Below are 26124 nucleotides of genomic sequence, written 5' to 3' on the forward strand. Positions count from 1 at the left end.
ACTCACGCTACCACCTCTGTGCCCCAAAGACTAACGCTCATCGCAGTCAACCCATTTTCGTTACCTCCACACAAAAACCACCACACATTCAAAATGCCTAAGACCGCAGCTCCCAAGCGCAATGGCAAGAAGCGTGCCAAGAAGGGTAAGTCGACTTGATGACCTGCTTTGACACGGCTGCGCGTCTCGGGGACCCCATGCTGCGGCATCTTGAGCCATTCGCTCGAGTTCATGCAACTGACCGCCCTGCAGACCCCAACGCCCCCAAGCGTGGTCTCTCCGCCTACATGTTCTTCGCCAACGAGCAACGCGAGAACGTGCGTGAGGAAAACCCCGGCATCTCCTTTGGCCAGGTCGGCAAGCTCCTGGGTGAGCGATGGAAGGCCCTCAACGACAAGCAGCGCGCGCCCTACGAGGCCAAGGCCGCTGCCGACAAGAAGCGATATGAGGACGAGAAGCAAGCTTACAACGTAGGCACGCCCGGCGCTGCTCACTGAGAATGCAACGGCTGGCTAACGGGCTCGATAGGCTGAAGAAGAGTCATCGTAGGCTGGCGCTTGACCTCGGGTCGTCTTTTCCTTTTCTTTCGGGTGTCCCCTTGTATTTTGGGCCGGGTGGTGTTGTATGACTGCGGGACGGGGCGCGCGCTTTTGCTTTTTAGGTGCCGGAAATGAATGGAACTGGGTCTCAATGGTTTCGCGATCTGGATGGCGGCCGACTGAGCTGCAGGCCATCCCCTATTGCTCATGCTCGTGAGCACCTCCATCACGGTCATGCTAACGCCACGAGACATGAATGCGAGCACACTGTACAACTTCTAGAAGCTTCGTGCTCATACTTTTTGTCGCCGTATCTGCTCGTGCTTGACGCTGGTGAAGTTGTCGACGAGCATTGTGAAGTGGTGCATGACTGGAAAAGTTCCAAGTCGAAACCACGTCTGACTGTCCAACCAGGGGCTTCGCTGGCCTTTTTGTATCTGGCGGAGCAGCAGCCAGCAGGTGACGAGGCATGTGACGCCCGAGGCCGTGCAAAGTGAACCAAGAAGAAGTAGCTTGTACCGCCGCCCGCCTGATATTCCGACCGCACTCCCCGCTGAGACCATGAACCGTCGCCAAAGACCAATGAGATTCCCTGCGAACACCGAGTTCTGTCTGTCACCGACATGGCCCTTGGCCGCCGCCTCTGCCGCAGCGTGCAAACGCGGTGCCCTGGTCGCCTTCGAGGCACCCAATCAGAGCCGCTTCCCGGACACCAGTCCTCGGAGCCTACTGCCCATCCTGTCCAGGCATGGGACGGCGGAGACGAGGGCCACAGTTTGAACGGCCCATGCCCGGACTGAACAACCATGATCGTTGCTGTTGCAGCATCAGATGCATCATGCAAGTCCCCAGTCGGCTCTCACCAGCTTGCCCACACCCCCCCAACCCCCATGCATCAGCCGCTCGGGTGCCCAGCCAAGGCGACAGACGCTTGCTATCGTGGCAGTCTGTGACAAGCTCCTGCCGCCGCCTGGCCCGGGATGGGATGCGCAGATGGTACGGGAGAGCAGACCAGTTGGGCTGCCACGAGACATGGTCGGCTCCATCTCGACGGCCAGCCTTTGATTAGCAGCATCTTGCGGTCTTGCATTGCACAATGCAACTCTCATCATTCCTGACTGCACGCGATACTCTGTGGACACGCCCGAGGCCAGAGGCAGCTGGCACAGTCGCCCTCACACAAACTGGCTGTCATGCGCCTTTGTGCTCGTCAAATAATTATACGGAATCTGCGCTGTCGGCGAACGCCGCCTGCAGTTGGCTCCGGACCCTTCTCAAGCAGAGCCGCTGCAGACTTTAGTCTCGCGTCCCCCCCCGCCCTTCGTTGCCGTCGTTGGCCCATCTCACTCATCACCTCGAGGAGACCAGGCGACCATCCTCAACCATGCCGCTTCGTTCCTTTCCCAGAAAAGCTTGTCCGAATTTTGATATAACCTCGACAATTGACTGCATTGAAAGCTGTGGACAGGTCACGGCCACCCCGGGCCGTCTCAATCATTGCGCCGCATAGGCGCCGCGGGACCTGCTGGACAGGGGACCATGGGCGCGCAACAGATCCGTCATCCATTGAGCAGTTGTTGCCGGGCCGGACCCCTTGAGGACGCAGGTCTGGGCTGAGCTGGGTGCTGTGCAGCCCCGTGTACGTAACGCCATGGACATGCACCTGCTTCGGGGCTGCTGCCTCGAGGCAGAGAGATCTGACTTCGTCTCGTGCCTGCTCGAGGGGTTGTGTCTTGCTCTCAACGACACCAGCGACCCTCATTTGAAAACAGTCATTGAGGAGGTCAGAGCCGGCAGCCGGATCCTCCGCGAGCTGGCAGACCTTTCCCAGATACACCAAGACCGTGTTCCGCTGATACTAGAACCTCTCAACATTGTCCTGCCATGTCTCTCACGGTCTCTGAGGGACATTGCTGCATACTACGGCGACCGGACGCGGCCAAGGGCCAGCCGATGGCGGAACATGTATCACAAGATGACCAACGAGGCGGGAGGTCTCCCCTTGCCTGGGCGGTTCATCGTTTACAACCAACATCTGAGCTTAGTGCGGGCCTTGTTGATTCGGTAGCTGTCTCTCCCGTTGTGACTCAGTCATGGCTCTGACGTGCGAGGTCTAGGTCGCCGAATTTCGACCTGAACATGATGGAGAAGCTTCGTCTTCAGATCATGCAGCTTCGTGAAGCAAGAAGCATACGTGAGCCAACGGGACCCCTCGTGCTCGACAACAGACCATGCTGACTGCAGGTGGATCGCGAAGCGCCGCCTTCGATACAAGCTGGACCTCTTGTCCGCTACAACACATTGCCACTTTATGACGTGGACCCCGTACGTTTCTAAGCCAACCTTGGCCTCGCGTGTTCCTCACAAGATGACGCAGACATCACACTGGGCAGAGCACATCTTCTCTCTCCCCTTGCCGTCTCGGACTGCTCTCGAGCGTCGATGTCTGTACGTTCCCGATGCGACCTGCCGCAGAGTGGCGCGGGGCTGATTTGCACTCGCAGGTCCAAGTCTTTGGGTCCCCATCGTCCCTGGGGTCATCTCGACATCCCAATACACTGCAAGACCCTGTTCCGAAGGTATAGCCAGCTCCCCGGCACAGGTTTCTATGAATCATCCCCTGACAATGGCAGATCGTTCAATGACGATGGGATATCTTTGACTGTATACCTGAGCGGGAGGGATAACTCGCCCTACTTGTCGTTGAGAATCCTTGAAAATGGAAACCCCTGGTTCTCAGTGCGCGGTGCCCATGAGCTCTGCGTCAAGCGGAGGGAAAGCTCTCTACAGTTCAAGCGATGGAGCCGCACAGAAGGCCACTCGAAAGTTTGGGCCGTTCTCTGTTTCATGACATGGGAAGGTAAGTCGTCGTGTTTCCCAGTGGGGACTCTTTGGATGGCCTGCTTCGACTTGCGGACGGGCCGTGAGGAGCTGGACTCTGCTCAAGGGGACCATGGCTGATACGCCTCTGGCCAGATCTCGTACTCATGCACTCTACGTTTATCTCTTTGAAGGCCCGCAACCGCCTGACTATCAGTCTCAGTCCTGAAGAATACGAGCTTTGGGGCGAGGAAGCACTCTTCCAGGCGTAAGTTGTCCGCGAGTGACAACCCTCCCAGGAACATCTCGCTGACCCGTGTCATTGGAAGGTGCATCGACGATGACGGCTTTAACCATTGTCTCATGGTGTTCCGGGACCGCCCAACTGGGGGCCTCCGCCTCCACGCTGCTGTTTGGGACGGGGAGCTGCACGGCTGCCCCGTCTGGACCGCCTTTGGTTTGTCCCCCTTTCCCGGAGCGATGGCGAAGTCCTCCCCGGCCAACACGGCACAGGAGAATTCTGACTCTTGGCAACAAAAGTAACGCATCAGTCTGCCTCGCCCACCTGGCTCAAGCGCATCTCGCGCCACAGGGTCTGCCTGGCCGACGTGCAGCTCTACGTTTTCTGTCATCAGTACCGGCAGCAGAATCAGCGCCGAGGGCCTGCTGGGGCCTTTGAGATTAGGTTCTTCAGCGACGAAGGTGAGCGAGATCTTGGACGCTGCTGATGTTCTCAACCTCTGGTTATAGTTTGTCTTGTTTCTTGGCGTCTTCCTGTGTAGCTCTTGCCTCTTATATGTGTCTCGACTTGGAGCTGACTGGCCGGTGTAGATGCTCGCCGCTTCGTACATGTCTTTTACTTATTCGCGTCGGCTGCAGTGGCGGCGTAGGCGGGCGGTGTGAATGTGAGCGCGTGATGTGCCCTGATGAATCGTGCATCGGCCCCGTCCAAGGGCTCAGCGCAGACTTCATCTCTCACACATGTCATACGGATTGGACCACGTCGAAACAGGGTCTGCAAGGTAGAATGTCCATGACCTGATTGCTCGAGCGTTGAAATCGTGATTTGAAAGCGAGTCCTCCATTCATTTCAGGCGCGTGGTGTAATTTTCTCGTTATTCGTTTACGAGGCATTACAAAGAGTATTGACACGACGTCAGGGCGGCGATGATGCTTGCGCTGAGGTCAAGATGATGAATGCGTGAATGTCCACCTCCTTCCTTTCCACGCTCCCTCCCCTCCCTGCTGGGCCACGCGACCACTCAGGTCCTGACGTCGGGCTCGTCGCGGCCAACGTGCTGCTTGAACTTGAGCAGTTCCGTGGCGAACTTGACCTCTGCCTTGAGGAAGTCTTGGGCGTCCATGTCGTACGTCGACGGGTCGCTGCTGTGCTGCTCAATGTAGAGCCGGATGGTGGCGCCAGAGGAGCCGGTGCCGGAGAGGCGGACGACGACGCGGCTGCCGGAGGAGAAGCAGGCGTAGAGGCCCTGGTTAGAGGCGACGGAGCCATCGAGGTCCGTGTAGGAAAAGTTGCCCGCCCTGGTGACGGTGCGCTCTGAATTCTCGTTAGTTGCTTCAGTCGTCGTTCTGGTGCGACAACCGACACAGAACAGGCATCATGCAGGGGCAGTACCTCCAATCTTGCTGCCGACAAAGCCCGGGTCGGCGACTAGGTTCTTGAGCTCTCCAACCACCTTGTTGGCGCCATCCGAGTCGACGTCCTCGTAGTCGTAGCGGGTGAAAAAGGTGCGGCCGTACTGGGTCCAAAAGTCCTTTTGGATCTGCTTAATCGAGGGCGCCACGCCGGGGTTCTGGACGCCAAGCGCGGCGATGATGTTGAGCCAGGCGACAATGGCCCAGAGGCCGTCCTTTTCGCGGATGTGGTCGCTGCCGGTGCCGAAGCTCTCCTCGCCGCAGATGGAGAGCTTGTTTGCGTCGAAGAGGGCGCAGAAAAACTTCCAGCCGGTGGGGACCTCGTAGCAGTCGAGCTTCTGGGCCTTGGCGACGAGGTCGACGGCGCCCGAGGTGGGCATGGATCGGGCGAGGCCGTTGACGCCCTTCTTCCGGAAGTAGGGGATGAGCTTGGCGTGGTGGGCGATGATGGCGAGGGAGTCGCCGGGGGAGACGAAGGCATTGGCGCCGTAAATCATGTTGCGGTCGCCGTCGCCGTCCGAGGCGGCGCCAAAGGGAATGTCCTTGCTGTCGACTGCCTCGACGAGGGAGTGGGCATAGGTCAGGTTGGGGTCCGGGTGGCCGCCGTTGAAGTCGGGGCTGGGCTCGCAGTTTTGCGTGGCCCCGGCGAGGCCGAGCTCCTCTTGAAAGATGGCCTTGCCGTAGGGGCCCGTGACACCGTGCAGGCCGTCGAAGAGGACCTTGAAGTCGGGGTGGGCGGAGAAGAAGCGCTTGATGGTGGCAAAGTCGAAGATGTCCTTGAGCATGGCGACGTAGTCGGCGGTGCTGTCAATGACCTCGACCTCGAGGGCGCCGTACGTCTTTGCGCCGACGGCGGAGATGTCGACGTCGGGGATGGAGGCGAGCTTGTACGAGGTCAAGGTTTTTGAGGCCTCGTAGATGTTGTTGGTGACGGACTCGGGGGCGGGGCCACCGTTGGCGAGGTTGTACTTGATGCCGAAGTCATTCTGGGGGCCTGGCGGTAGAGGGGGAGGTGGTTACTTTGGAGGGGGGCCCTTGTGAGAGACGTGGACGACATACCGCCGGGGTTGTGGCTCGCAGTGAGGAGGATGCCGCCGGTTGCCTTTCGCAGCCGAATGACGTGGCTGGCGGCGGGGGTGGAGAGGATGCCGTTTTGGCCGATGAGGAGCTTCTTCACGCCATAGGCGGCGCCCATCTTGGCGATGAGCTGAATCACCTCTGGGTTCCAGTAGCGGCCATCGCCGCCGATGACGAGGAATGAGTCTGAGGGCCGGGGGTCAGCGCGCTTGCGTCTTTGCAGTTGTTGTAGCGAGAGCTCAGGCGTACGCACCCTTGACGCCCTCGGGGATGGAGAGGAGGATGCTGGCGACAAAGGACTCGCTGTAGTGTGGCTGCTGGAAGACGGTGACCTTTTTGCGGAGACCGGAGCTGGACGGGGTGCGTCAGTTCGTGGATTGAGAGGGGGAGAGGATGCCGTGACGTACGTGCCGGGCTTTTGGTCCTGAAAGGGCTTGAAGTCGATAGTCTTGATCTCCATGGCTGCTGCGTTCTCGGTGGAGGAGGAGGAGACGAAGAGCGGGAGAGCGGGCAATGAGTGAAGGAGGAGGAGGAGGAGGGGGAGGAAGGGGAGGAGGAATACTATGGTTGATTAAAAGGCTGGAAGAGAGGCAACAGGAGCTTTTTTGTTCTCGTTGGGGGAGAGAAGCAGGGATCATTGGCAGGGTGAGAGGGGAAGCTCTGATCATCAATGCCACAGCTTTCTATGGCGGGGTAATTATGATGTATTGCCGTGCATCTTTTGCCCCGCCTCTGGCCCTGATCTCGAGGTGCATCTTGCATGGACATACGGATACTCCGTAGGCCTACATTCAGACGCGTGCGCTGCAGAAGTGGCAAGTTTTGGAGTCTCTTTCCTCTCCCTCTGTCTTGCACGGCCAGCCAGCGGCGGTTACGTTACGGAGCATCGTCAAGTCATTTGCCGAGCATACAATCCACAGGCCATCGCACCACTCATGACGCCGACATCCCCTTACCCGGAGCCTCTCGGGACCCAGACGAGGGACGAAAGATGGCGTCGCGGTAGAACCTGGCCTCGGCGATGCTCTCGAGAATGTCGTCCCTCGCCACGTGGCTGCCCCTCTTGCGCGGAGCAGCGTCCAGCAGGCCCGGCGGGCTCCACCGCCGCGCCGCCTCCTTGATGGCGCTGACGTCGAGCAGGCGGTAGTGCAGGTGGTCGACGACGGCGGCGTACGGCCCGCGGCGCAGGAACGCGCGGTCGGCGTGCACGCTGTTGCCGGCCAGCAGCGCCCTTCGCGGCTCCGGCACCAGGCCCGTCACGTAGCGGTAGAGCCCGTCGGCCGCCTGCGCCGGCGTCGTCGTCGAGGCCAGCACCGCCGCCGTCAGCCCGGAGCGCGCGTGCGTCGAGGTGCACCACGCGTCCATGCGGTCGAGGCGCCACTGCGGCCAGTGAACGACGGCGTGGAAGCCCTCGGCGTCGACGACTTCGAGGTTGCCTGTCGTGACGATGCAGTATATTTCCATGATTTCGTCCGTGTCGGGGTCGAGGCCCGTCATCTGGCCCTCGGACATGTCAGTTTTTCTTTTCTTTTCCTTGCCTGCATGGACATGGCGCAGGGATACTTGCCTCGCAGTCGATCCAGACGAGCGCATCGTCGCCCGGGCTGCCGCTCGCGTTGGCCGGCATAATGATGGCGTTTGAGTGATGCAGCGTTGATGATGCGAGTAGGGAGAAAAGTGAGTTTGCCGGGACAGTGGGGGCTTCAGGGTAGGTCGATATTACTTGGGAGAAAAACGCCAATGCCTCTCCTGACATCAACTACGACAGCACATCGGTCCGGCGAAGAAGGACTTCGAGTATCTCTTCCTGTCTGACATGTGCGACGAGACACACATACACACACACACATATATATATATATATAATATCCAGCACAAGCACCTGGCTTGGACTGTATATGGCCCACCACAATTCGATCTGCTGGGCTATAAAGGGCCATGAGTGACGGGATAATCGATCCAAACATACCGACCAAGATCCAATCCTGCCGCATCAGATCCGCGGCATGACCAAGCACGGATCTCCTGGGGCCACGGAAAGATTCGTGAGCCATGGAATCCACCTCGAACTCACACTGAACACTGGAGTCTACAAGCTGAGCCGCAACTTCGCCCATGGCCAATCGATGCTTTGTACTACCCCCTTTACTCTCCTGAACATGCAATTCGTGAGTTGCTAGCTTGTGCGTTGCAAATGCTGGGTTGAGTCATTTGTCAAGTCAACTCTTGCGGAAGAAGACAAATCCACGACAACCCCGTGGGTGTCTTCTACACCCTGGACATCGTGCCCCTTGCTGCGGGTAGCAAGCCTGACATGTTCACCGCAAGAAGAATAGGGAAAGAAAACATCAACTTGGACTTGTTGAATATGTAGCTAGAGAGGTGCCGAGAGCGGCACGGCGATGCGTGCTTCGACTCGCGGAGGCGTACGTCCAGTGCCTTTTGCACACCTTGGGGGCCAAGGGTCCGGAGCCCTTGACTGTCGTCAACGTTATTCGCGAGACTGATAGCATCTTGTTTCTTACCTTGATTATAACTTGGCACCCCTGCCAAGTACTTCAACATGAGCAGCTGCTGTCTCCCTGGTAGTTGCAGGCGATAAAGTCAGGGGAAAATGTTGCACTTCTTGGTGCTTTCTGACGTAGAATCTCGAAGTTATTTAATATGAAGAAGGCAGGAAAAAGGGCGAGCCCCTCGGGGTGCTTTTGTTGTGGTTGCAAAAAAATAGTGAGAGAGATGCTGGCCAGCTTACCAGAGCCTCAAGGATATACTGCCACTTACATGACGTGGTTCGTACTTGGTATTATAAAGTATATAAAGCCCATAATAGTTGAGCTAAACTCAAGCTAGTCCTGTATAACCTGCAGTCGTAAGGAAAACTCCCGAAAAGGAAAGACGCCTGTATCAAAGTCAGACAATTGTCTTCCGAGTCTGGTATGTTGCCGAAGAAGCGCGAACTCTTCAACGACAGTCCCTGTTCGTCATGAATTTCAAAGGGGAGGTTATACCAAAACTCGATCGAGCATGTTCTAGTATTATCAAGCTGTGACTGCTTTCTTCCCTTGACAGCTGAAAGCTGAAAAAGAACGACGAGATTGGGGACTTGGCCAAGGGAATAACTCGTGCGCGTGTTCTACAAACGGCCTTGGTTATCTCTTTATGCCCAGGGCTACCTAATTCTCCTTTTCCCACACCACAGTCCGCTCCTGACAGTGCTTCACTGCTCTCGGACCCTGACCACGGCCGCATCCACCCGTTCAATGGCGGCGATATTGACGTCTATCATTGCCTGGATGTCGGCTGGGTCAATGGCCGTTAAGCGGTCGGCATAGTCTTGCAGGCGATCTGCGTGTCTCACGGCATCCAACCTCAATGTCGCTGCCTCTGCTCGATCCCTCGCCGCCTCTACTCGATCCTGCTTTATGCTGTCAAAGATGACATTTATCTCGTCGAAAGCCTCCTTGTCTCCCTTGACCTTCTTTGGGTTCCGATTGACGTTCCCGAGGGACCACGGGGACCACGGGGACCTCATTGACGTAGCCCTTGATGCGGGGCTTTCTAGGAAGTCTGCGTCGCTAAGTTGGTCTAAGCTTGGCGTTTCCTTTGATGTCGACCAGTTCTTGGGCATCACGTCGAGAAAGAGGTCCACGTCCGGGTCCCACCGTTTTTTGATGCTTGTCCAGACGGATGAGCTCTTGACCACATCCTCATCCCACATTTCCCGGACTAAGAGCCACGCGGCCCTGGAGGGACATGATTCTCAATACACACCCAGTCCTTGATAGGAACTCGCCTTGAGAGACCCTTGGACCATCCCGCGTCCCAGGGACACACGGTGGTGTAATACTCTTCCGTTGGAAGTATCTCACGCGTTACGCGACCGCTGTTGATCCGCCGGGACGCAAAAGGGATGGGGAAGGTGGTCATGTAGGACTTCCCAGCTGAAGACACGAAAGACACAGGCTATGTAAGTGCATACGAAGGCATGCTAGACACCAACCTACCGTATAGAGTACTTATAACTGACAACTGCCACGGCTTTTCGACAGATCTAGAGCGCATTTGTTGCGGAGAACAGTAACCGCCCGGCCAGGCATAGGTGAAGACACTCCAGGAGATGCGGTGCTGGTGCGGTACTCACATCCCGACGACAAGTACTGTTGGGTACAGTCTGGGGTAAGCACACTCACGCCATCCCTCATGTATAAAGACGGCTGAATTGTGACCAGATTGGCTTCTTACTCCGACTTCGTACACGTATATCAAGACGGCTTGATGCCCCCCTGGCTCTATTCCACTGCACGTTGGAGAGTTGCTAAACATGGCGCCACGTCGTCAACGTCCTTCAAGCTCGGAACAGTCAACTGCGTGCACCGAGGCCACAGCTCTTCAAACGACAACTGGACGCTGGTTGGCAGCCGAGGAGGGCATCGCCGGGACCGAAGCAGCAGGTCTCTTCCCGATGATAACCGGGCGTAAACTGGATGACTGGCTCTTGATTTTGACACCCAGCGACTACCGGGCCAGACATGAGTCCATGACAAAACGATGACCTACTCGGTTTCCAAACGGGAACCGCAGGCATGTCTTCGCCAGGCACCATGTAGCCACGGGCTTCACCCACTCAGCCATGCGCTCGTCGTCAAAGCTGAGCCAGGACAGCCTGTCACGGGCTATGCCCGGCTGGTGGACCCGGTTGTACCGGGTCCGGTGGGTCGTGCTCCGGTGGCAACACCGGCCCCGCTCCGCGGACCCGGAATCTGCGAGAACATTCCGTGAAGGGCAATATAAGCTCGCACTCGAGGCTACGCCTCGAGTTCAGCTTCCTTCTCCTTAGCTCTAGATAGACAACACATAGGCACCTGCTTGTTGAACAAACTCCGGGCCAGCCTCTTACATATCTAGAGCTCACTACCGATGGACTCAACCCTTGCAGACGGGAGCTCCCCGGAGCGGACCTCCCAGCTCCTCATGCAGATGATGAGCCAGATGGCTGAACAGTTGCAAAGTTTGCGTGCCGACCGCGATGCCGATCGCGACGCCACGCGCGAGCAGATTCAACTGCTGCAAGACAGTCTGACGACCTCGAGACCAACGCCCTTGGGGACCGAGTCGGAGAGCAGAGCGGAACCTCTGCATGAACCGAATCGTTTGGTCGACACATCATTGCGGAAGACTAGGCCGACTCTCCCAGACCCACCGCGATTCGAGGGCGTTCGATCCAAGTTTCGCGCTTGGCTGAGCGAGATGAAGAACAAGCTTCGCGTAGACGGAAGGGTAATTGGGAATAAGGCGGACCAGTTCGCCTACATTTACGCGCGACTAGGGGGTGCCCCTCAGCAAATGACGATCGCGTATGTAGAAGCCGGAGGAAGGGGTGGAGACTCAGATCCGGACCAGTACCTCCAATATTTGGAAGAGTGCTACGGGGACCCGAACGCCAGGACTCGCGCGCTGGACAAATTGCGATCCTGAGGCAAAGAGACAAGGAAAGCTTTGCGACACTGCTCCTCGCTTCGAGAAAGAACTCGCTGATTCCGGCGGCGCCACCTGGCCGGAAGAAGTCAAAATCAGCTACCTGGAGGGCGCCCTGAGTCCGGAGTTGCGACTGGCAACTGTCTACGCGGCGCCCACTCGCTCCACGTACTCGGAATGGGTCCGATCTCTTCAAAGGCTGTCCTCAGGTCTAGAAGGTGTAGAGAAAAGGAACGCCCTTCGAAGCGGTGGTGCAACCCATGATAGTCGAGGCCGCGACGCAGACGGAGATACCAAATGGCAGATGTCAACCGTACAGGTCACGAGCCGAAGAAACGTCGCAACGCAGATGTGGCGCCCAAGAACGAGCGCCGCTGTTACCGATGCGGCCGGAAGGGTCATCTCGTCGCGGAATGCCCAGCTCATTTGGTCTTTCCTGGCGAAGCGAAGAAAACGGTCAGGAGCCGCCCGGGTGAAGCAGCCGGATGCGAGCGATGACGATTCGAGTCGGCCGCAACATCCAGTGGGGATGACGAGCCGATGGGAAAGACTAGCCCCGGTGCGAAAGCGGGCGCCGGGGCATTCGAAGGCAGATGTCCAAGACTGGGAGGCGTTCAAGCCGCGTATGAATAGTCGACCCGTGCTCGTTAACGCACGGCTCAACAGAGGCAATCCTATACGCGTCCTAGTCGATAGTGGATGTGACTGCTATGCCGTGATTGACGAAGCGGTCGTCCGGAAGTTTCGAATCCCTCTCGTTGATTCGAAGCCTCGAGAGATCGGGGGATTCTCGGAGTCCTCAGAAAGTGTCACGTCGCCGGGAGTTGTGGCTGTCGTTGTGGAGACCGCCGGTTTCGACGAACGCATCTTTGCGTACGTCGTCCCAAGCCTCGGCCAGGATATGTTCCTTGGCCGGCCTTGATGGAGAGGAACCAGGTCGTGTACGACGCTGCTAAGCGGCAAGTGTTCCACGGAAGAGCAGGCGTGACGATACGCCTCATGGGGCAGGAAGAGCCCGCCAAAGTACGCGCAATTCGAAGCGCAAGACTTGTGTCGGCAGCCGTGTTCACGGCAGAGTGCCGGCGTGCAAAGAGACGCCAGACGTGCGATGCGTTCTCGATACAAGCGATCAGCTTGGCAGACATAGAAAAGCGCTTCAACCGAAGCCGCCAGTTGATCCGAGCAAGATGGTCCCAGCGGAAGTGTTGAAAGAGTTCCGCAACCTGTTTTCACCAGAGGAGGCCATGAAGCTGCCGCCACACCGGCCAGGTGTGGACCACGAGGTAAACTTGCAGCCTGACAAGAATGGCAACGAGCCGCCCTGCCATGGGGACCGCTCTACAACATGTCACGCGAAGAGTTGTTGGTCTTGCGAAAGACCCTGAAAGACCTTTTGGATAGAGGGTTCATCCGAGCGAGTAGCTCGGCGGCCGCAGCGCCGGTGCTGTTCGTGAGGAAGCCAAGTGGAGGGCTGCGATTCTGCTGTGACTATCGGGCGCTGAACGCAATCACCAAGCGCGACCGATACCCGCTGCCACTCATCGCCGAGACGTTGCAGAACTTGGCCAAGGCCAAATGGTTTACCAAGTTAGACGTCGTAGCCGCCTTCCACAAGATCCGCATGGCCCCCGGGCACGAATGGAAGACGGCATTCCGCACGAGGTTCGGGCTCTACGAGTGGCTCGTGTGCCCCCTTCGGCCTAAGCGGCGCCCCAGCATCGTTCCAACGATACATGAACAGCGTGTTGCGCGAGTGGCTGGACGATTTCGTCACGGCGTACCTAGACGATGTGTTGATCTATTCGAGTGGTTCAAAGGCTGATCATGAGGCCAAGGTGCGAAAGGTTCTCCAAGCACTCGCCGACGCCGGCCTACATCTAGACCCAGCGAAGTGCGAGTTTTCCGTACAAGAGGTCAAGTACCTTGGGTTCATTGTCAATGCAGGGAAGGGAATCGCGTGCGACCCCGAGAAGCAGCGCGCCATCCGCGAATGGGAAGCCCTACCACGGTGAAGGGTGTCAGAAGCTTTCTGCTTCGCCAACTACTACAGGATCTTCATCCCCGACTACGCTAAGATCACTCAGCCGCTAGACGCTCTGCTGAAGAAAGGAACTGCCTTTTGTTGGGGCGGGCGGAGAACGAGGCGTTTCATGAACTGAAGCGACGATTTTGCGAGTCACCGGTGCTCAAGCAGTGGGACCCGAGCCTCCCGACCTTTTGGAGACGGATTGCTCAGGCTACGCATTGGGAGGCGTCCTGTCGCAGGAAGGCCCAGATGGACGTCGACACTCATGCGCCTTCTTCTCGAAGCGACTTTCGCCAGCGGAGTACAACTATCCCATTCACGACAAGGAGATGCTTGCCATCATGAGATGTCTCGACAACTGGAACGCCGAACTTAGGAGCTGCGGCCCATTTACAATCCTTACCGATCACCGCAACCTGGAGTATTTCATGACACGCCAGAAGCTCACGGAACGGCAGAGCCGTTGGGCAGCCGAATTGTCCCAGTTCGACTTCAAGCTCGAGTATCGACCGGGAAGCGAGGCTGTCGTGCCTGATGCGTTGTCCCGCCGTGAACAAGACAAGCCACAGGGCATTGACGACGAGCGGGAACAAGGAAGAATGATACAGTTGATACCGGATAGTGCCATTCCATCATCGACAAGAGCATGTATCAACGCGATGAGTTCTGACTGTTCAGAGGCATCCACCCTGCCGAAGATGAAGGTCTTCGAGGTAGCGGACCTGCAGCAACTCTGGGACGAAACGGTGGCGAAGGACTCGATATTCCGGGCAGCCTATAAGGCAGTCCGCGATCGCGAGCGTGCCTTCCCGCCCTCGCTGGGCCTGAAGATCCAGATTTCAGAATGTGCGATCGACGTAGGCAAAAGGCTGACATTCAGAGACCGTATTTGGGTGCCGGGTGGATCCGGAGAGGAGGGTAACCAGGAGGAAGCTGAGAAAGACCAGTTGAGAACCCGCATTGTGCAGCAGTCGCATGACTCTGTTGCGACCGGTCATCCCGGCAGGGAAGGTACGCTGGCTATTGTGGCTCGGCGATTCTACTGGCCTGGGCAGTCCCAGCTGGTTCGCCGGTACGTAGCCAATTGCGACACCTGCGGCAGAGCACACATCTGGCGCCAGTCGAAAAGGGATTTCTCAAGCCTCTCCGATTCCAGATCGACCCCGAAGCCATTTGTCCATGGACTTCATCACAGATCTGCCGCCTACTGGACCGAGCAAGGCAAGGTACCTGTGGGTGATTGTGGACAGACTGACAAAGGCTGTGACCTCGAGGTGATGGAAACATGGAAGCTGAGCCGTGTGCAAAACGTTTTCTCCAGTGCCATTACCGATTTCATGGAATGCCACGGTCCATCGTCAGCGACCGCGGAGCAACTGGCTAAGTAGGTTCTGGAAGAGGTTCTGCCGTCTTGCAGGTGTCACGCAGAAATTGAGCACGGCCTATCATCCTCAGACGGACGGAGGGCCAGAGAGAATGAACCAGGAGATCGAGGCCTACCTGAGAGCCTACGTGTCGTACGTGCAGGACGACTGGGAGAACTGCTCTCTGCCGCGCAGCTGGCACTCAACAATCGTGAATCCGCAGCGACCAAGATCAGCCCCTTTTTCGCTGAGCATGGTTACCACGTCGATCCCATCAGCGTCGAGGAATCGGAAGAGCCACCGAGGCATAGAGAGGAAAGCAGAGCTGATAGCCTACTCAGTCGCCTGCAGGAGGTCAATGAGTACATGCAAGCAGTAATGGCCTCCTCACAGCAACAACAAGAAGAGGCTGCCAACGCAAGGCGACATCCTGCGGAGCGATTTGAAGTTGGTGACAAGGTGTGGCTCTCGATGGCAAACTACAGATCGCCACGACCGTGCAAGAAGCTCGACTGGCTGCATCACAAGTACACAGTCACGAAGGTAATTAGTTCGCACGTCGTTGAGCTCGATGTTCGTGGTTCAATTTACCCGCGATTCCATGTTGACCTTTTGCGGAGGGCGCATCAAGATCCGGCTCCTGGCCAAAAGGTGGATGACGCACAGCCACCACCGGTACAAGATGAGACCGGCGCGGATCTGTGGGATGTCGACGAGATCCTCTGCGCGAGATGGAAGAAGCGCGGACGAGGGGAATTCAGGCAAGCACTAGTGCGATGGACGGGCTACGCAGAGCCGACTTGGGAGCCAGTTGAGTGGTTGCAAGGAACAATTGCGATGAAGGCATTCGAGGACAAGTACGGGCCAATCAAGACCAATGATGGCCCTAGGGAGAGGTACGAGACGCTGGCAGGAACGCAAGAACCCCGCAGACGCCGACCTGGTCGGAGGGGAGAAGGGGGGTAATGTCACGGGCTATGCCCGGCTGGTGGACCCGGTTGTACCGGGTCCGGTGGGTCGTGCTCCGGTGGCAACACCGGCCCCGCTCCGCGGACCCGGAATCTGCGAGAACATTCCGTGAAGGGCAATATAAGCTCGCACTCGAGGCTACGCCTCGAGTTCAGCTTCCTTTCCTCCTTAGCTCTAGATAGACAACACATAGGCACCTGCTTGTTGAACAAACTCCGGGCCAGCCTCTTACACAGCCTCGGCAGAAGAGACGGTCACGTCACGCGCGGGCTCCTTCTCCGCATACACGACGCTGCCCTTGTCAATGACCATGGCATACCGGGCCGTGCGCTCGCCCTTGAGCCAGCCAAGCTTCTTGGAAAAGGCCGTGTCGGTATCGGACAGGAAGAGCTGTTCGGCCTTGATCAGCACATGTGATGGGTCCGACGACAAGTTCCAGCATACAATATCATCATTCTTGATTTGGTTGGCCTTGCCCCAGGCGCTCATGACATAGGCGTCATTATAGGCGATGACGGCGACAGTGTCGACGCCCTTTCCCTTGAACTTGGCCAAGCTGCTGATGTAGCCGGGGAGATGCTTCTCGGAGCAGGTCCCGGTGAAAGCGCCGGGGACGGACACGAGGACTATCTTTTTGTCGGCAAACTCTATGGCTTGGATTAGCAACGCCGTGGCGTCTAGCCGAGGGCACAGCACCTTTGGAGGCATCGTAGGTCACGGGGATGCCACAGCTGTTGATGGAGCTCTTGTCCTCGCTGTAGGGAATGTATGAGAAGGCAACGCCGTCGGGGAACCTGTCTCCAGCGCGGAGCCCGGTCATGGCGCCTGGTGGTGCGACGAGGACGGTGTATTTCTTTTTATCAATTCCCCAGATGCTCTTCTCTTTAATGCTGATGCCTCGACTCCGCTCTGCTCTTCAGCACTCACAGATGCGCCATTGCTCGTTGAAGTAACGGCCCTTAAATAGTCTTATATAGTCTTACACCCGTCAGCCAAGACCTACTTCGCACACTCCCCCCCCCTTTTCCCCCCCCCCCCCTCCCCCCTTTCTCCCCCTCTTCTTCTCCCACCTCTTCCACTTCTCCCGCCTCTCCCACCTCTCACTCAACTGAGACATGCTCAACACTACGGACTGACGAATATCACCGGTCGCCATGCGTCGGGCCGCGAGATAAGATGCTTGGCCTGGTCGGCACCCGACTTTCTCGACTGTTTCTTGCATCTCCTCCACTCGCGCCTCGTCGAGCTCGACCGCCCGCAATGGCCTCGGCTCTCCGCAGGCCCGTCCAATGGCTGTGCCACGAGTTTGGCGTCGCGTCCGTCTACACGACGGGCCCGGACACTTGGCTCGTCATCTTCTCGCGCACATGCCGCATGTTTGCCTTTGGCGCCATCTCCCTCATCATTGCCCTCTTCCTGTCCGCCCTCGGCTTCTCCGACTTTCGGATTGGCCTCTTCATGACCTTGACCCTGGCCGGAGACGTCGTCCTCTCCCTGGCCACGGCTCTGGTTGCCGACCGGATAGGCCGCCGCCGCATCCTCTTGCTGGGGGGCTCGCTCATGGTGCTCTCGGGCGCCGTCTTTGCCTACTTTGAAAACTTCTGGATCCTCCTCGGCGCCGCCGTCGTCGGCGTCGTCAGCGCCACTGGCGGCGACTTCGGGCCCTTCCGCTCCGTCGAGGAGTCGACCCTCTCCCACCTGACGACACCCTCGACCCGGTCCGACGTCTTGTCCTGGTATGTGACCACGTCGACGCTCGGCTCGGCCGTCGGCACCGAGCTTGCCGGCCGCGCAGTCGACTATCTGCTGCGCTTCAACGGCCGCTCCATCATCAACGCCTACCACGCCATGTTCGGCATCTACGTTGCCATGGGTGCATTGACCATTGTCTCCACGCTCCTCATGAGCAAGCGGTGCGAGGCCGACGAGTCGTCCGAGCAAGATGCCATGGCCTCGGAGCCTCTGCTTGGCGAGGAGCCGAACGCAGAGGGAAGCAATGAGTGTCACAATGCCGACGGATCGCCACCTGCGAGCCCGGCTACACCACCCGAGGAAAGCCCACGCGACCAGAGCTCGCCGGAGCCTCAGTCTCGCTTGGCCCGAATGTGGAGGGCGAGTCGCCTCGCCCAAATCTCGTCAGACTCTCGCTCTGTCGTCATCAAGCTATGGATCCTCCTGACCATAGACTCCTTGGCCGACGGCATGGTCTCGTACGCCCTGACAAACTATTATCTCGCGAGAAAGTTCGACCTTTCCGAGTCGTACCGAGGAGACATCATGTCCATCAGCTACCTACTCATGTCTATATCCACCATCTTTGCAGCGCCGCTTGCTCGTCACCTCGGCCTCATCAATACCATGGTCTTTACGCACCTGCCGTCCTCGGCGGCCGTGCTGCTGTTCCCCATCCCCCAGAGCGTGGGCATGACCATCACCCTGCTCTTTGTCCGCACCGGCCTCAACAACATGGACCAGGCCCCGAGAGCCGCTTTTATAGCCGCCGCGGTCAGGCCCGAGGAGCGGACGGCCGTCATGGGCATTACGGGCTTGTTGAGGACGTTGGCTTCGACCATCGGCCCTAGTCTGACTGGTTTCCTTGCCGGCACCGACAGGTTCTGGATAGCCTTTGTCATTGCGGGAGCCTTGCGCATCGGTTACGACCTCGGCCTTTTTTTCCTCTTTGTCGGCCTGAAGCTGCACGCTCTCGAGCCAGCAGAGGACCAGGCTTATGATCCGACGCGATCCGACGAGGAGACAACTTCTGCCGAGGCTGTAGATGGCGGAAGGGCTGCCTTGGCAAGAGATTAGAGTGCTGGGTTCGGAACCGCGGAACTGCGTCGTCAATCACAGGGGCTGCCAAGAATATATGTAGAAGGAATATCAATGTTTTACTAAGAAGTCAGTGCAAGAGATTAACGTTCTTCGTACATGATTATTCCAACCACCTTATTTGGACTTGGTCGTCGGCAACTTCCACGAACCCGAAACTCCCATCCTGGCCATCCACCCTCGAGTATAGCTCCTGACCGAGTCGCCGAACCCCCTCTGCCATCGACGGTAGCGCAGCTGCACCTTGCCCTTGCTGGGAAGGCTGTCCTCCGAAGTCGAGGCCGAAATGGCCCTGGATCCGGGGAGTACAATGGGCCCGAGCCTGTAGGAAATTTGGCGCCCGTTGATTTCCAGCAGCTCCTTGACAGGAATCAGGTGCTCGTCGGCTCCGCAAGCCATCTTGGCATCCAAAAGGCACCTGGCGGCGGCCTTCATGCGTTCCGTGGCCGCGGCTTCCAGCCCCTGAAGATAGGCCTTCGCTTCACCCCCGAGATACTTCCTCTCCAGCATCTTGGGCATAAGGCAGCCAAAGTTTCGAGCTTTTAGACAGACGTCCAACTCTGAGTCCCGGGAGAATAGGTCTAGCTGCTTGGGTAGGATGTCTTGGGAAATCTCGTTGCCGGCGTTGATCTTGGCCCGCATCAGGTGGTTGGCGTAGATGACGACGCTGGCTCCCGCGTCGTGCAAGACGTCTTCGGGGGTCTTTGAGTACGTCGTTGGCACGACGACGAGAGGCGTGTCGGGATCTTTGGCTCGGAATTGCCCGAGAAACGAGAGAACCTCGTCTGCCTGTTTGCTTTTGCTGTGGATCATGATTGCGTCCGCTCCGGCGTCGCGGTAGACCTCTGCGCGAGCCAGCGCCTCGGCCAGTGCAGCCTGGACCGAGGCCTTCTCCTCAGCCGTGCTGGACTGGACGACTCGCGTCGTGAAGCTTTCGATCCGGGCCGTGACCATGAAGTCTTTGTGCGTCGAGGCCTCCTTGAAGATGCGTATCGTGTCGGCGAACTCGTGCATATCTGCCTGCCCCTGAGAGGCCGACGAGCTCGCCAGAGAGTTGACCTTCTTCCCGGGCTCAGCCACCTCCTTGTCCTCGATGATGACCATGCCGACGCCCATGGCTACCAGGACGGCCACCAGCGCCGGGATCTCTGCCGCCGGGCCGCCGCTGTCGGCGTCGTATGCCGCACATAGCTCGCGAGACGCCTTCTGCGGCGTGCCGCCGTAGAAGTCGATGAGGGAGGCGCGCTGTAGCGGCGAGATGATTTCGGAGTCCGGAATCCCCAGGTACGTTGTTTGGGTGAGGCCGCTGATCCAGACGCCGTGGAAAGCCTGGTTGTCGGCGCCCACAGCACTCCTCACAATGTCTTCGGAGTTGCGGTCATGGGCCTCCAACAAGTGGATACGCCCATTGCCCTGAGCAAGCGCTGATCTGACCGAAATGGGCATGTTGATGTTTCCGAAGCGCAAGACGTGTAAAATGACAAGTTCCGGCGATAGCCTCGAGACGAAGAAACAGATACTACAGCCTACCACGAAGAGCAGGGCGCAAGGGAACCAGCACACTGGTTTCCTAACTGTCGCTCACTTATACTCAGAGTTTCAAGAAAATGACTGTGCTCCGTGCTGGGACGGCACAAATGGATCACATGGATAAGCTACGTATGAGCGGTTCACCTATGTATCCTAGCCGTGTTCTCTCTTAGTCCTTGCGGTGAAGCTGCGTAGGGAGTAGTCCGTGGAGCATCTCGGGATAGCTTCCCTTCCGTCAGCCACCGTGGTGCATTGTGCCCCATGTGATTTACGGCAGGATATCGAAACGCCGTGGAGTGTCTATAGACCTTCTGTTCGATTGGAGACATATACAGCCCCAATGGATGCCTCTGGTGGAGCGTTCCGCTTTTGCCCGGTCAAGCGGTTGATTGCTTTCCACAGAAGCTTGCCATGTTGCAATGGCACCACTCGCGTGACATATTGCCCATCCCGTCTTTATGCACAAGGGTCTGAGACATTGTGCCGCACTCTTGGCTCGGTAAAGTAAGCCCTTGGGCATATAGGGCTAGAATGCTTCGTATCATCATCGCCGCGTCGAATGACGTTTATATCGTCAGCCATTCAGAAAGTCATCGTTGAATCAACCGACTTGATAAGAGATTGTCAGGGCCACCTAAGGCGCACAAGGCAGGCTCGCTGTCTCAGCCGTTGGTTGACTCGTCACCGAGGTAGTTTTGCCAAGGACGGTAACGGCATATTACGCGCGTATATGCATCTTGAGAACGTAAGTACATGGAGTTACACCATGTTTGCCAAGCTCAGCGAGAGCAAACCACAGGAATGATTTTGTCATGGCTCAAGGTCGACACAGGATTTTATTCAATCGAGTCCCCTCATGGAAGCTACTCCATATGCAACAGCATATAATTTGACGGGGCCATGGAGCGGCAGGCGTTTGCTCCAACATCTCTTTAGCTCAACCAGTATAGTATGTCTTGGCCAGCTTTCACATAGAGCTAAGCCCGTAGGGTCAGCTCAGGAGGTTTCCGGCACTATTACGGATACAGTACTGCTAAGTGACATCAAGTTAGGATATTACCCCTAGTAAATAACGAGGGATTAGGTTTGTACGCCGCGGAGAATAGGAGTCATATATCGTTGCTCTTACTCGTGTATGACTAGCCTACACCTTCCACTCTGTTCTGAGAGCACATAATTGTGCATAGGCCTGCGTGCTGTCCGCCCCTTTGCACCTGGAAGGCTCGACTTTCCCTTTCTTATCTGGTCGGGACACGACGACTTGCTCGAGCTGAGTGAAATTGATGCGCCAGCTCGAGGATCCGACCCACCATCCCTGCACCTTGCACCTATCGTGCTAGGGTATGCGGAAAGATAGTGCCGTTACGCATCTCAGATGGGAGAAGGCCTGCCGTCCAGTGCCGAGATATTGTCGGGATGAGCACGTGTCCAGTAGCCATTTCCACCCGGAGTTGGAGACCCGTGCCCATTGTGGGATGCTTGAGCCACTGCCGCTGGCCCCAAAACCATATCCTCTGCATTACTTGCAGCCAGGTCACGGCCTGAATCTCGGTGACGCTTCTACGTTTGGCTGTCGAGTCCACACTTTGCTGCCCATCACCAAAAACCTCTCCTGTTGCCTGTGTTCAGGAATCCCTGAGTCGTCTTGCGTTTCATCTTCCCTGGAAGCATGCTCCCTTTCGACCCTAGAGAGTTCCACGACCATGTGCTCAAGCTCAACGGCATAGAAGCCGTCTTTGGAGTGCCTGACTCCACCCTAAGCGGACTGTTGAGCTACTTTGCCGCGACCCAGGATGTGCCGCAGCATATCGTCCTGGCAAATGAAGGGGGCGCGGTTGGGCTGGCCGTGGGCTACTACCTGTCTACCAGGAAAGTCGCCCTGTGCTATTTGCAGAATTCGGGATATTCCAACGCCTTGAATCCGCTGCAGAGCCTGGCCGCCAAGGAAGTATTTGGGACCCCGATGCTGCTCATGATAGGGTGGCGTGGCAAGCCGGGGATCAAGGACGAACCGCAGCACGCATTGATCGGTCCGAGGCTCCTAAGCAACCTGGAGGCCAACGATATACCATACGAGCAGATTCCTGACACAATCGCCCAGTCCAAAGACACAGTTGCGCGTCTCATTGCAACGTCTCTGGACAAGCAAACACCGGTCGCGTTGATTGTGCCGCCGGGAGCATTTTCCAAATACGAGGGCAAGGCTCCGCTGGACAGCTCGCCCGCCAGGAGAGCAGGCCATGTAGCAGCAACAAGATGGCTGTCCTCTGCTTCGGACTTCGGACTCTCTCGCGAACAAGTCGTCCGAAGTGTCCTCGCGCATATGAAGGACACAGACGTCTCCGTCTCTTCACTGGGTGGGAACTCTCGCGAGCTATACATGGTCCGCAAGGCGAGAGGAGAGTCGCTCGGGAGCAATTTCTTCTGCATCGGAGCCATGGGTCATGCCTTTGCTGTTGCGAACGGTGTCAGGATGGGAGCCCCTTCCAGCCGTCGGCTATTTTGCATCGACGGTGACGGATCTTTTCTCATGCATGTCGGGAACAATGCCGTTCTGGCCGACATATCGCAGCCGGGTATAGTCCATGTCGTCATCTTCAACGGAGTGCACAGCTCGACTGGGAGCCAGCCTCTCACGATAAGCAGGAACGCATTCCTTGCCATGGCCGAGGGCCTCGGCTACCAGCAAAAGTTCTTCGTGGACGAGGCAAACGGATTGGAGAGGGCCTTGCAGCAGTCATCGGGCGGTGGAAGTGCACTCATTGTCGTTGTCGCAAATACTTTGGTTTCTGACAGCCTTCCGCGACCGTCCGAATCTCCATATGAGCTCAGAGACATGTTCATGAAAACCCTTGCCTAGGTCGATGCTGGAGCTCTCCGGTCTTGAGGCACAACCCGAACCAAAAGGCCAGATGCGAGATGGTCGTAGTGGTCTTGCCTGAGTCGATGGCGCTGGCGTCGGTTGGTGATCTAGGGGTCAGCATGACGGCTCATATAGCTGGCCGCTTTTAACAATGTCTTATTCGAGGGAACGCAGCTACTATATCGCACTACACTCTTTGATTAAGATGGACTTAGTAGGTCGCCGTGTTTATATAGCATGTGCTTACTCTCAAACAGCTATTTGAGAGTATAACGGAAGAGTGCAGTAGGGTGGGCACATATGGATGAAAGCAACGATGCACAGTGACTTTTCTATGACCCTATACGTCGCTTAATAAAGAGTAAATTACTGTTTTCAGCGTCACCAAGCGTGAAGTACCCGATCTTGTTCTCTATACCATATGATTCGATAAAGTCGAGGGCTTCTGCCGCGATGTTGGAGCCAGAATGGCTAGCAGAGACCTCGAACAGTCCCAGAACGATATTACAGGGCTTGTTCTCGTCGTCTCGGCAGAAGCACATGATCCCATACGGCGCGTGACGATCCCCAGACCTCCAGCCGTCAAAAGAGATATAGACTAGGCTAGGGGAGCTCGGGAGAATCGCTGTAATCTTCTTTTTATGCTGTTCATATGACGCCATGATCTTTTTGCGAACAGTGTCGATTAGCATCATGAAGCTTCACAGAGAGACTGAGATTTGCGAAAGTTTCTTGTGTCCTATGGCTTTAAACGAGAGGTTAATATCGACAATTCATTATATTAGAAGCCATTAAAAATGCTCCAAAGACCACAATTTTCAATATCAATAATAACGAGTACGAGGTGTACTGCCGCGAACCTATGATGATGATATTAAGTCCGTTAAAATGGTGGTGAAAATCAGCGTAGCGAAGATGATTCCCTAACTTATCTTTAATAACCGTCGATATTCTATTAATCGCGCCTATGTCTACTAAGATAGAACGACTCTTCTTGAAAGCTAAAGTTACGGTAGCTAACTAGCAAGGATCTATAAATATTAAAGCTTTAAATCTCTTAGAATGTCTACGATCCTAAGATAGGAGCGTTTTAATAGTCTATTCGGAAGTAAGTTTGCTGCCTCGTAAGGAGTACGTTCGTCTAATTATAGATTTTAGTATTACTATTAAGGAGAGTAGGTATAAGAGGCTATAGTTATACCTAGTAGACCTAATAGTTATATATAAGGAAGCCTGCCTAACTAATATAACTCCCCTAGCCTAAGGACATTATATAGGCTTAACTTAGGTATAGGAATATCTTAATGCCCTCTTTTAGCTAGCTATATATAGTTACTATACCTATATAAGCCCCTCCCTTATCCTAATAGATAGACTAAGATATGCATTACTAAATTTACCTTTCTATGCCCTTATTTCTTCCACTGTGCTCTCAAGCCCCTGCTTGAGAATTACTATTTCGGTCCGGCAGCCACGGGGACAACCTCCGACGCGTATGATTCAGTAACGTGATAAGGAAGGTGGCGGTAGAGACAATTCGGCGATGGCATTGGGAAACTTGGAGGTAGATACAAGGAAGGGCCAAAAGTTGTCTTTTATTCAGCCGAAGGCTGTCTGTCTCTACATTAATCCAGAAGTTTTCCGAATAGTGAGGGTTTGGTGCAGACAGGGATTAATAAAGTTTCCCTAGCTCTAATTGGTCCAAAATTTGTATGCTATCCGCGAATCGTCCGGCAATTGGATAACGGCTCCTAAAAGGTGGGCGGGCTCCTTGGTTTGTTTAATTGAAATTTCGCGACATGGAAACTTCACCCCACAAATCTCAACTCGGCGGCGCTCTGAAGGTTTCGGGGTCCCGAATAAGATATCCTTCTGCTTCTGTCGCAGTAATTAGTTCGGGCTAACCATGTAAGGTAGATGCGAGAGTAGATGCGAGGCGAGATCAACCACAGCCGATGCGGCCTGTCATCCAAGTCACGGCCAAAAACCTCCTGGCGCGGCAGCTGCACCTAATAACAAGGCGGGCAGCCCTGCGAAGCAGATGCCCGTGTGTATTGGCGCTCGTGTGATGCTGACGTTCAACCTTTGGCAGCCAATTGGCCTCTGCAGTTATGCAACGGCGCTCGCGGTACGGTCTACGAGATCGCCCGGGCACCTGGGGCCGATCCGACGCAAGACCCGCCCTGTGTTATCATGATGGAGTTTGGGCGGGCCGGTCGTCTTTACCATTTGCGACAGCTTAACCACCAGCGGCGGCAGGCAAATGGTGCCGATTCTCCTAATAGAGAGGGACTTCCCTTGTTAGAGCCAATCTTTGCTCTTGCTCTTAGTTTCCCCTAATCGTATACTAGGCAATCGCCGTGCATAAGTCGCAAAGCATCACCGAGGACCTGATCGTTACGGACCTATCCTGCCGTGACTTTTAGACCGGTTTAAGCTACGTGGCCGTGTCGCGAGTGAAGATATTGCTCGATACGCCGTTCAACCACAGTCACCTACTTACGCGTCTCCGCCAGAGGGCACCAGGATAAAGATGAGATATCAGCAACTTCGCAGACAACAGGTTCTCGTACAGAACCCCTATAAGACAGACCACGGGCCTGCATAACTCCATGTGATGCAGCTCACCAATCTCGCGATGAAGAAATGTTACCAAAATGATCTAGGGCGTAGATAATGCAGGGGATAGTTTTATGGTTGTAGATAATTTAACTGCTCGACCCTTGGTGACTGCTTGACCTGTTAGTCCGCAGACTCGCACGCAGCCTTCGGCTGATTATACGCCTTGCACCACAGCCCTACATTGCAAGGTGTGACGTTGTATTTTAGTCTAAATCACAGTTTGTACTGCAGTCCAGTCTGAGCGTGACGGACGGACCAATAGTTCAGTCTGCGCATCTCAGTCAGACTGACTAAAGGGCAGTTTGAGGCGTCTAGACCGACTGTTTACACTATTATTAGTAGACTTAAAAATACCCA

General features: G+C 56.2%; 10 protein-coding genes across 10 annotated transcripts; 5 read left to right on the forward strand and 5 right to left on the reverse strand.

Moving 5' to 3' along the window:
* Positions 1–93: 93 nt before the first annotated feature.
* On the forward strand, positions 94–549 carry HRG_05829 (HMG (high mobility group) box domain-containing protein; the record flags this gene model as incomplete). The annotated part of the gene is made up of 3 exons (XM_044864300.1): positions 94–145; positions 253–470; positions 529–549. 3 exons carry the CDS (start codon positions 94–96, stop codon positions 547–549), a joined length of 291 nt encoding a protein of 96 aa, XP_044720832.1.
* A 1641-nt stretch (positions 550–2190) lies between these two features.
* HRG_05830 (uncharacterized protein) lies at positions 2191–4087 on the forward strand (the record flags this gene model as incomplete). Its single annotated transcript, XM_044864301.1, has 9 exons — positions 2191–2603; positions 2657–2733; positions 2797–2864; positions 2908–2987; positions 3044–3118; positions 3173–3399; positions 3516–3627; positions 3689–3816; positions 3900–4087. 9 exons carry the CDS (start codon positions 2191–2193, stop codon positions 4085–4087), a joined length of 1368 nt encoding a protein of 455 aa, XP_044720833.1.
* A 534-nt stretch (positions 4088–4621) lies between these two features.
* On the reverse strand, positions 4622–6549 carry HRG_05831 (phosphoglucomutase/phosphomannomutase, alpha/beta/alpha domain I; the record flags this gene model as incomplete). Its single annotated transcript, XM_044864302.1, has 5 exons — positions 4622–4914; positions 4993–6006; positions 6072–6275; positions 6343–6440; positions 6497–6549. 5 exons carry the CDS (start codon positions 6547–6549, stop codon positions 4622–4624), a joined length of 1662 nt encoding a protein of 553 aa, XP_044720834.1.
* A 473-nt stretch (positions 6550–7022) lies between these two features.
* HRG_05832 (exonuclease domain-containing protein) lies at positions 7023–7716 on the reverse strand (the record flags this gene model as incomplete). The annotated part of the gene is made up of 2 exons (XM_044864303.1): positions 7023–7586; positions 7657–7716. The coding sequence occupies 2 exons, from the start codon at positions 7714–7716 to the stop codon at positions 7023–7025; spliced, it is 624 nt and encodes a 207-aa protein (XP_044720835.1).
* A 1590-nt stretch (positions 7717–9306) lies between these two features.
* On the reverse strand, positions 9307–9807 carry HRG_05833 (uncharacterized protein; the record flags this gene model as incomplete). The annotated part of the gene is made up of 1 exon (XM_044864304.1): positions 9307–9807. One exon carries the CDS (start codon positions 9805–9807, stop codon positions 9307–9309), a length of 501 nt encoding a protein of 166 aa, XP_044720836.1.
* Positions 9808–12909: 3102 nt separating this feature from the next.
* Positions 12910–14978, forward strand: HRG_05834 (retrotransposon nucleocapsid protein; the record flags this gene model as incomplete). Its single annotated transcript, XM_044864305.1, has 7 exons — positions 12910–13014; positions 13081–13226; positions 13306–13455; positions 13509–13572; positions 13830–14483; positions 14562–14662; positions 14912–14978. 7 exons carry the CDS (start codon positions 12910–12912, stop codon positions 14976–14978), a joined length of 1287 nt encoding a protein of 428 aa, XP_044720837.1.
* Positions 14979–16151: 1173 nt separating this feature from the next.
* HRG_05835 (redoxin domain-containing protein) lies at positions 16152–16743 on the reverse strand (the record flags this gene model as incomplete). The annotated part of the gene is made up of 3 exons (XM_044864306.1): positions 16152–16313; positions 16368–16570; positions 16620–16743. The coding sequence occupies 3 exons, from the start codon at positions 16741–16743 to the stop codon at positions 16152–16154; spliced, it is 489 nt and encodes a 162-aa protein (XP_044720838.1).
* Positions 16744–17183: 440 nt separating this feature from the next.
* On the forward strand, positions 17184–18731 carry HRG_05836 (major facilitator superfamily domain-containing protein; the record flags this gene model as incomplete). The annotated part of the gene is made up of 2 exons (XM_044864307.1): positions 17184–18035; positions 18087–18731. 2 exons carry the CDS (start codon positions 17184–17186, stop codon positions 18729–18731), a joined length of 1497 nt encoding a protein of 498 aa, XP_044720839.1.
* A 138-nt stretch (positions 18732–18869) lies between these two features.
* Positions 18870–20198, reverse strand: HRG_05837 (phosphoenolpyruvate phosphomutase domain-containing protein; the record flags this gene model as incomplete). The annotated part of the gene is made up of 1 exon (XM_044864308.1): positions 18870–20198. The coding sequence occupies one exon, from the start codon at positions 20196–20198 to the stop codon at positions 18870–18872; it is 1329 nt and encodes a 442-aa protein (XP_044720840.1).
* Positions 20199–21951: 1753 nt separating this feature from the next.
* HRG_05838 (phosphonopyruvate decarboxylase) lies at positions 21952–23142 on the forward strand (the record flags this gene model as incomplete). Its single annotated transcript, XM_044864309.1, has 1 exon — positions 21952–23142. The coding sequence occupies one exon, from the start codon at positions 21952–21954 to the stop codon at positions 23140–23142; it is 1191 nt and encodes a 396-aa protein (XP_044720841.1).
* Positions 23143–26124: the final 2982 nt, after the last annotated feature.

This window comes from Hirsutella rhossiliensis (assembly GCF_020360975.1).
Source record: "Hirsutella rhossiliensis strain HR02 chromosome Unknown scaffold00005, whole genome shotgun sequence".
NCBI classification, from domain to species: Eukaryota; Fungi; Ascomycota; class Sordariomycetes; order Hypocreales; family Ophiocordycipitaceae; genus Hirsutella; species Hirsutella rhossiliensis.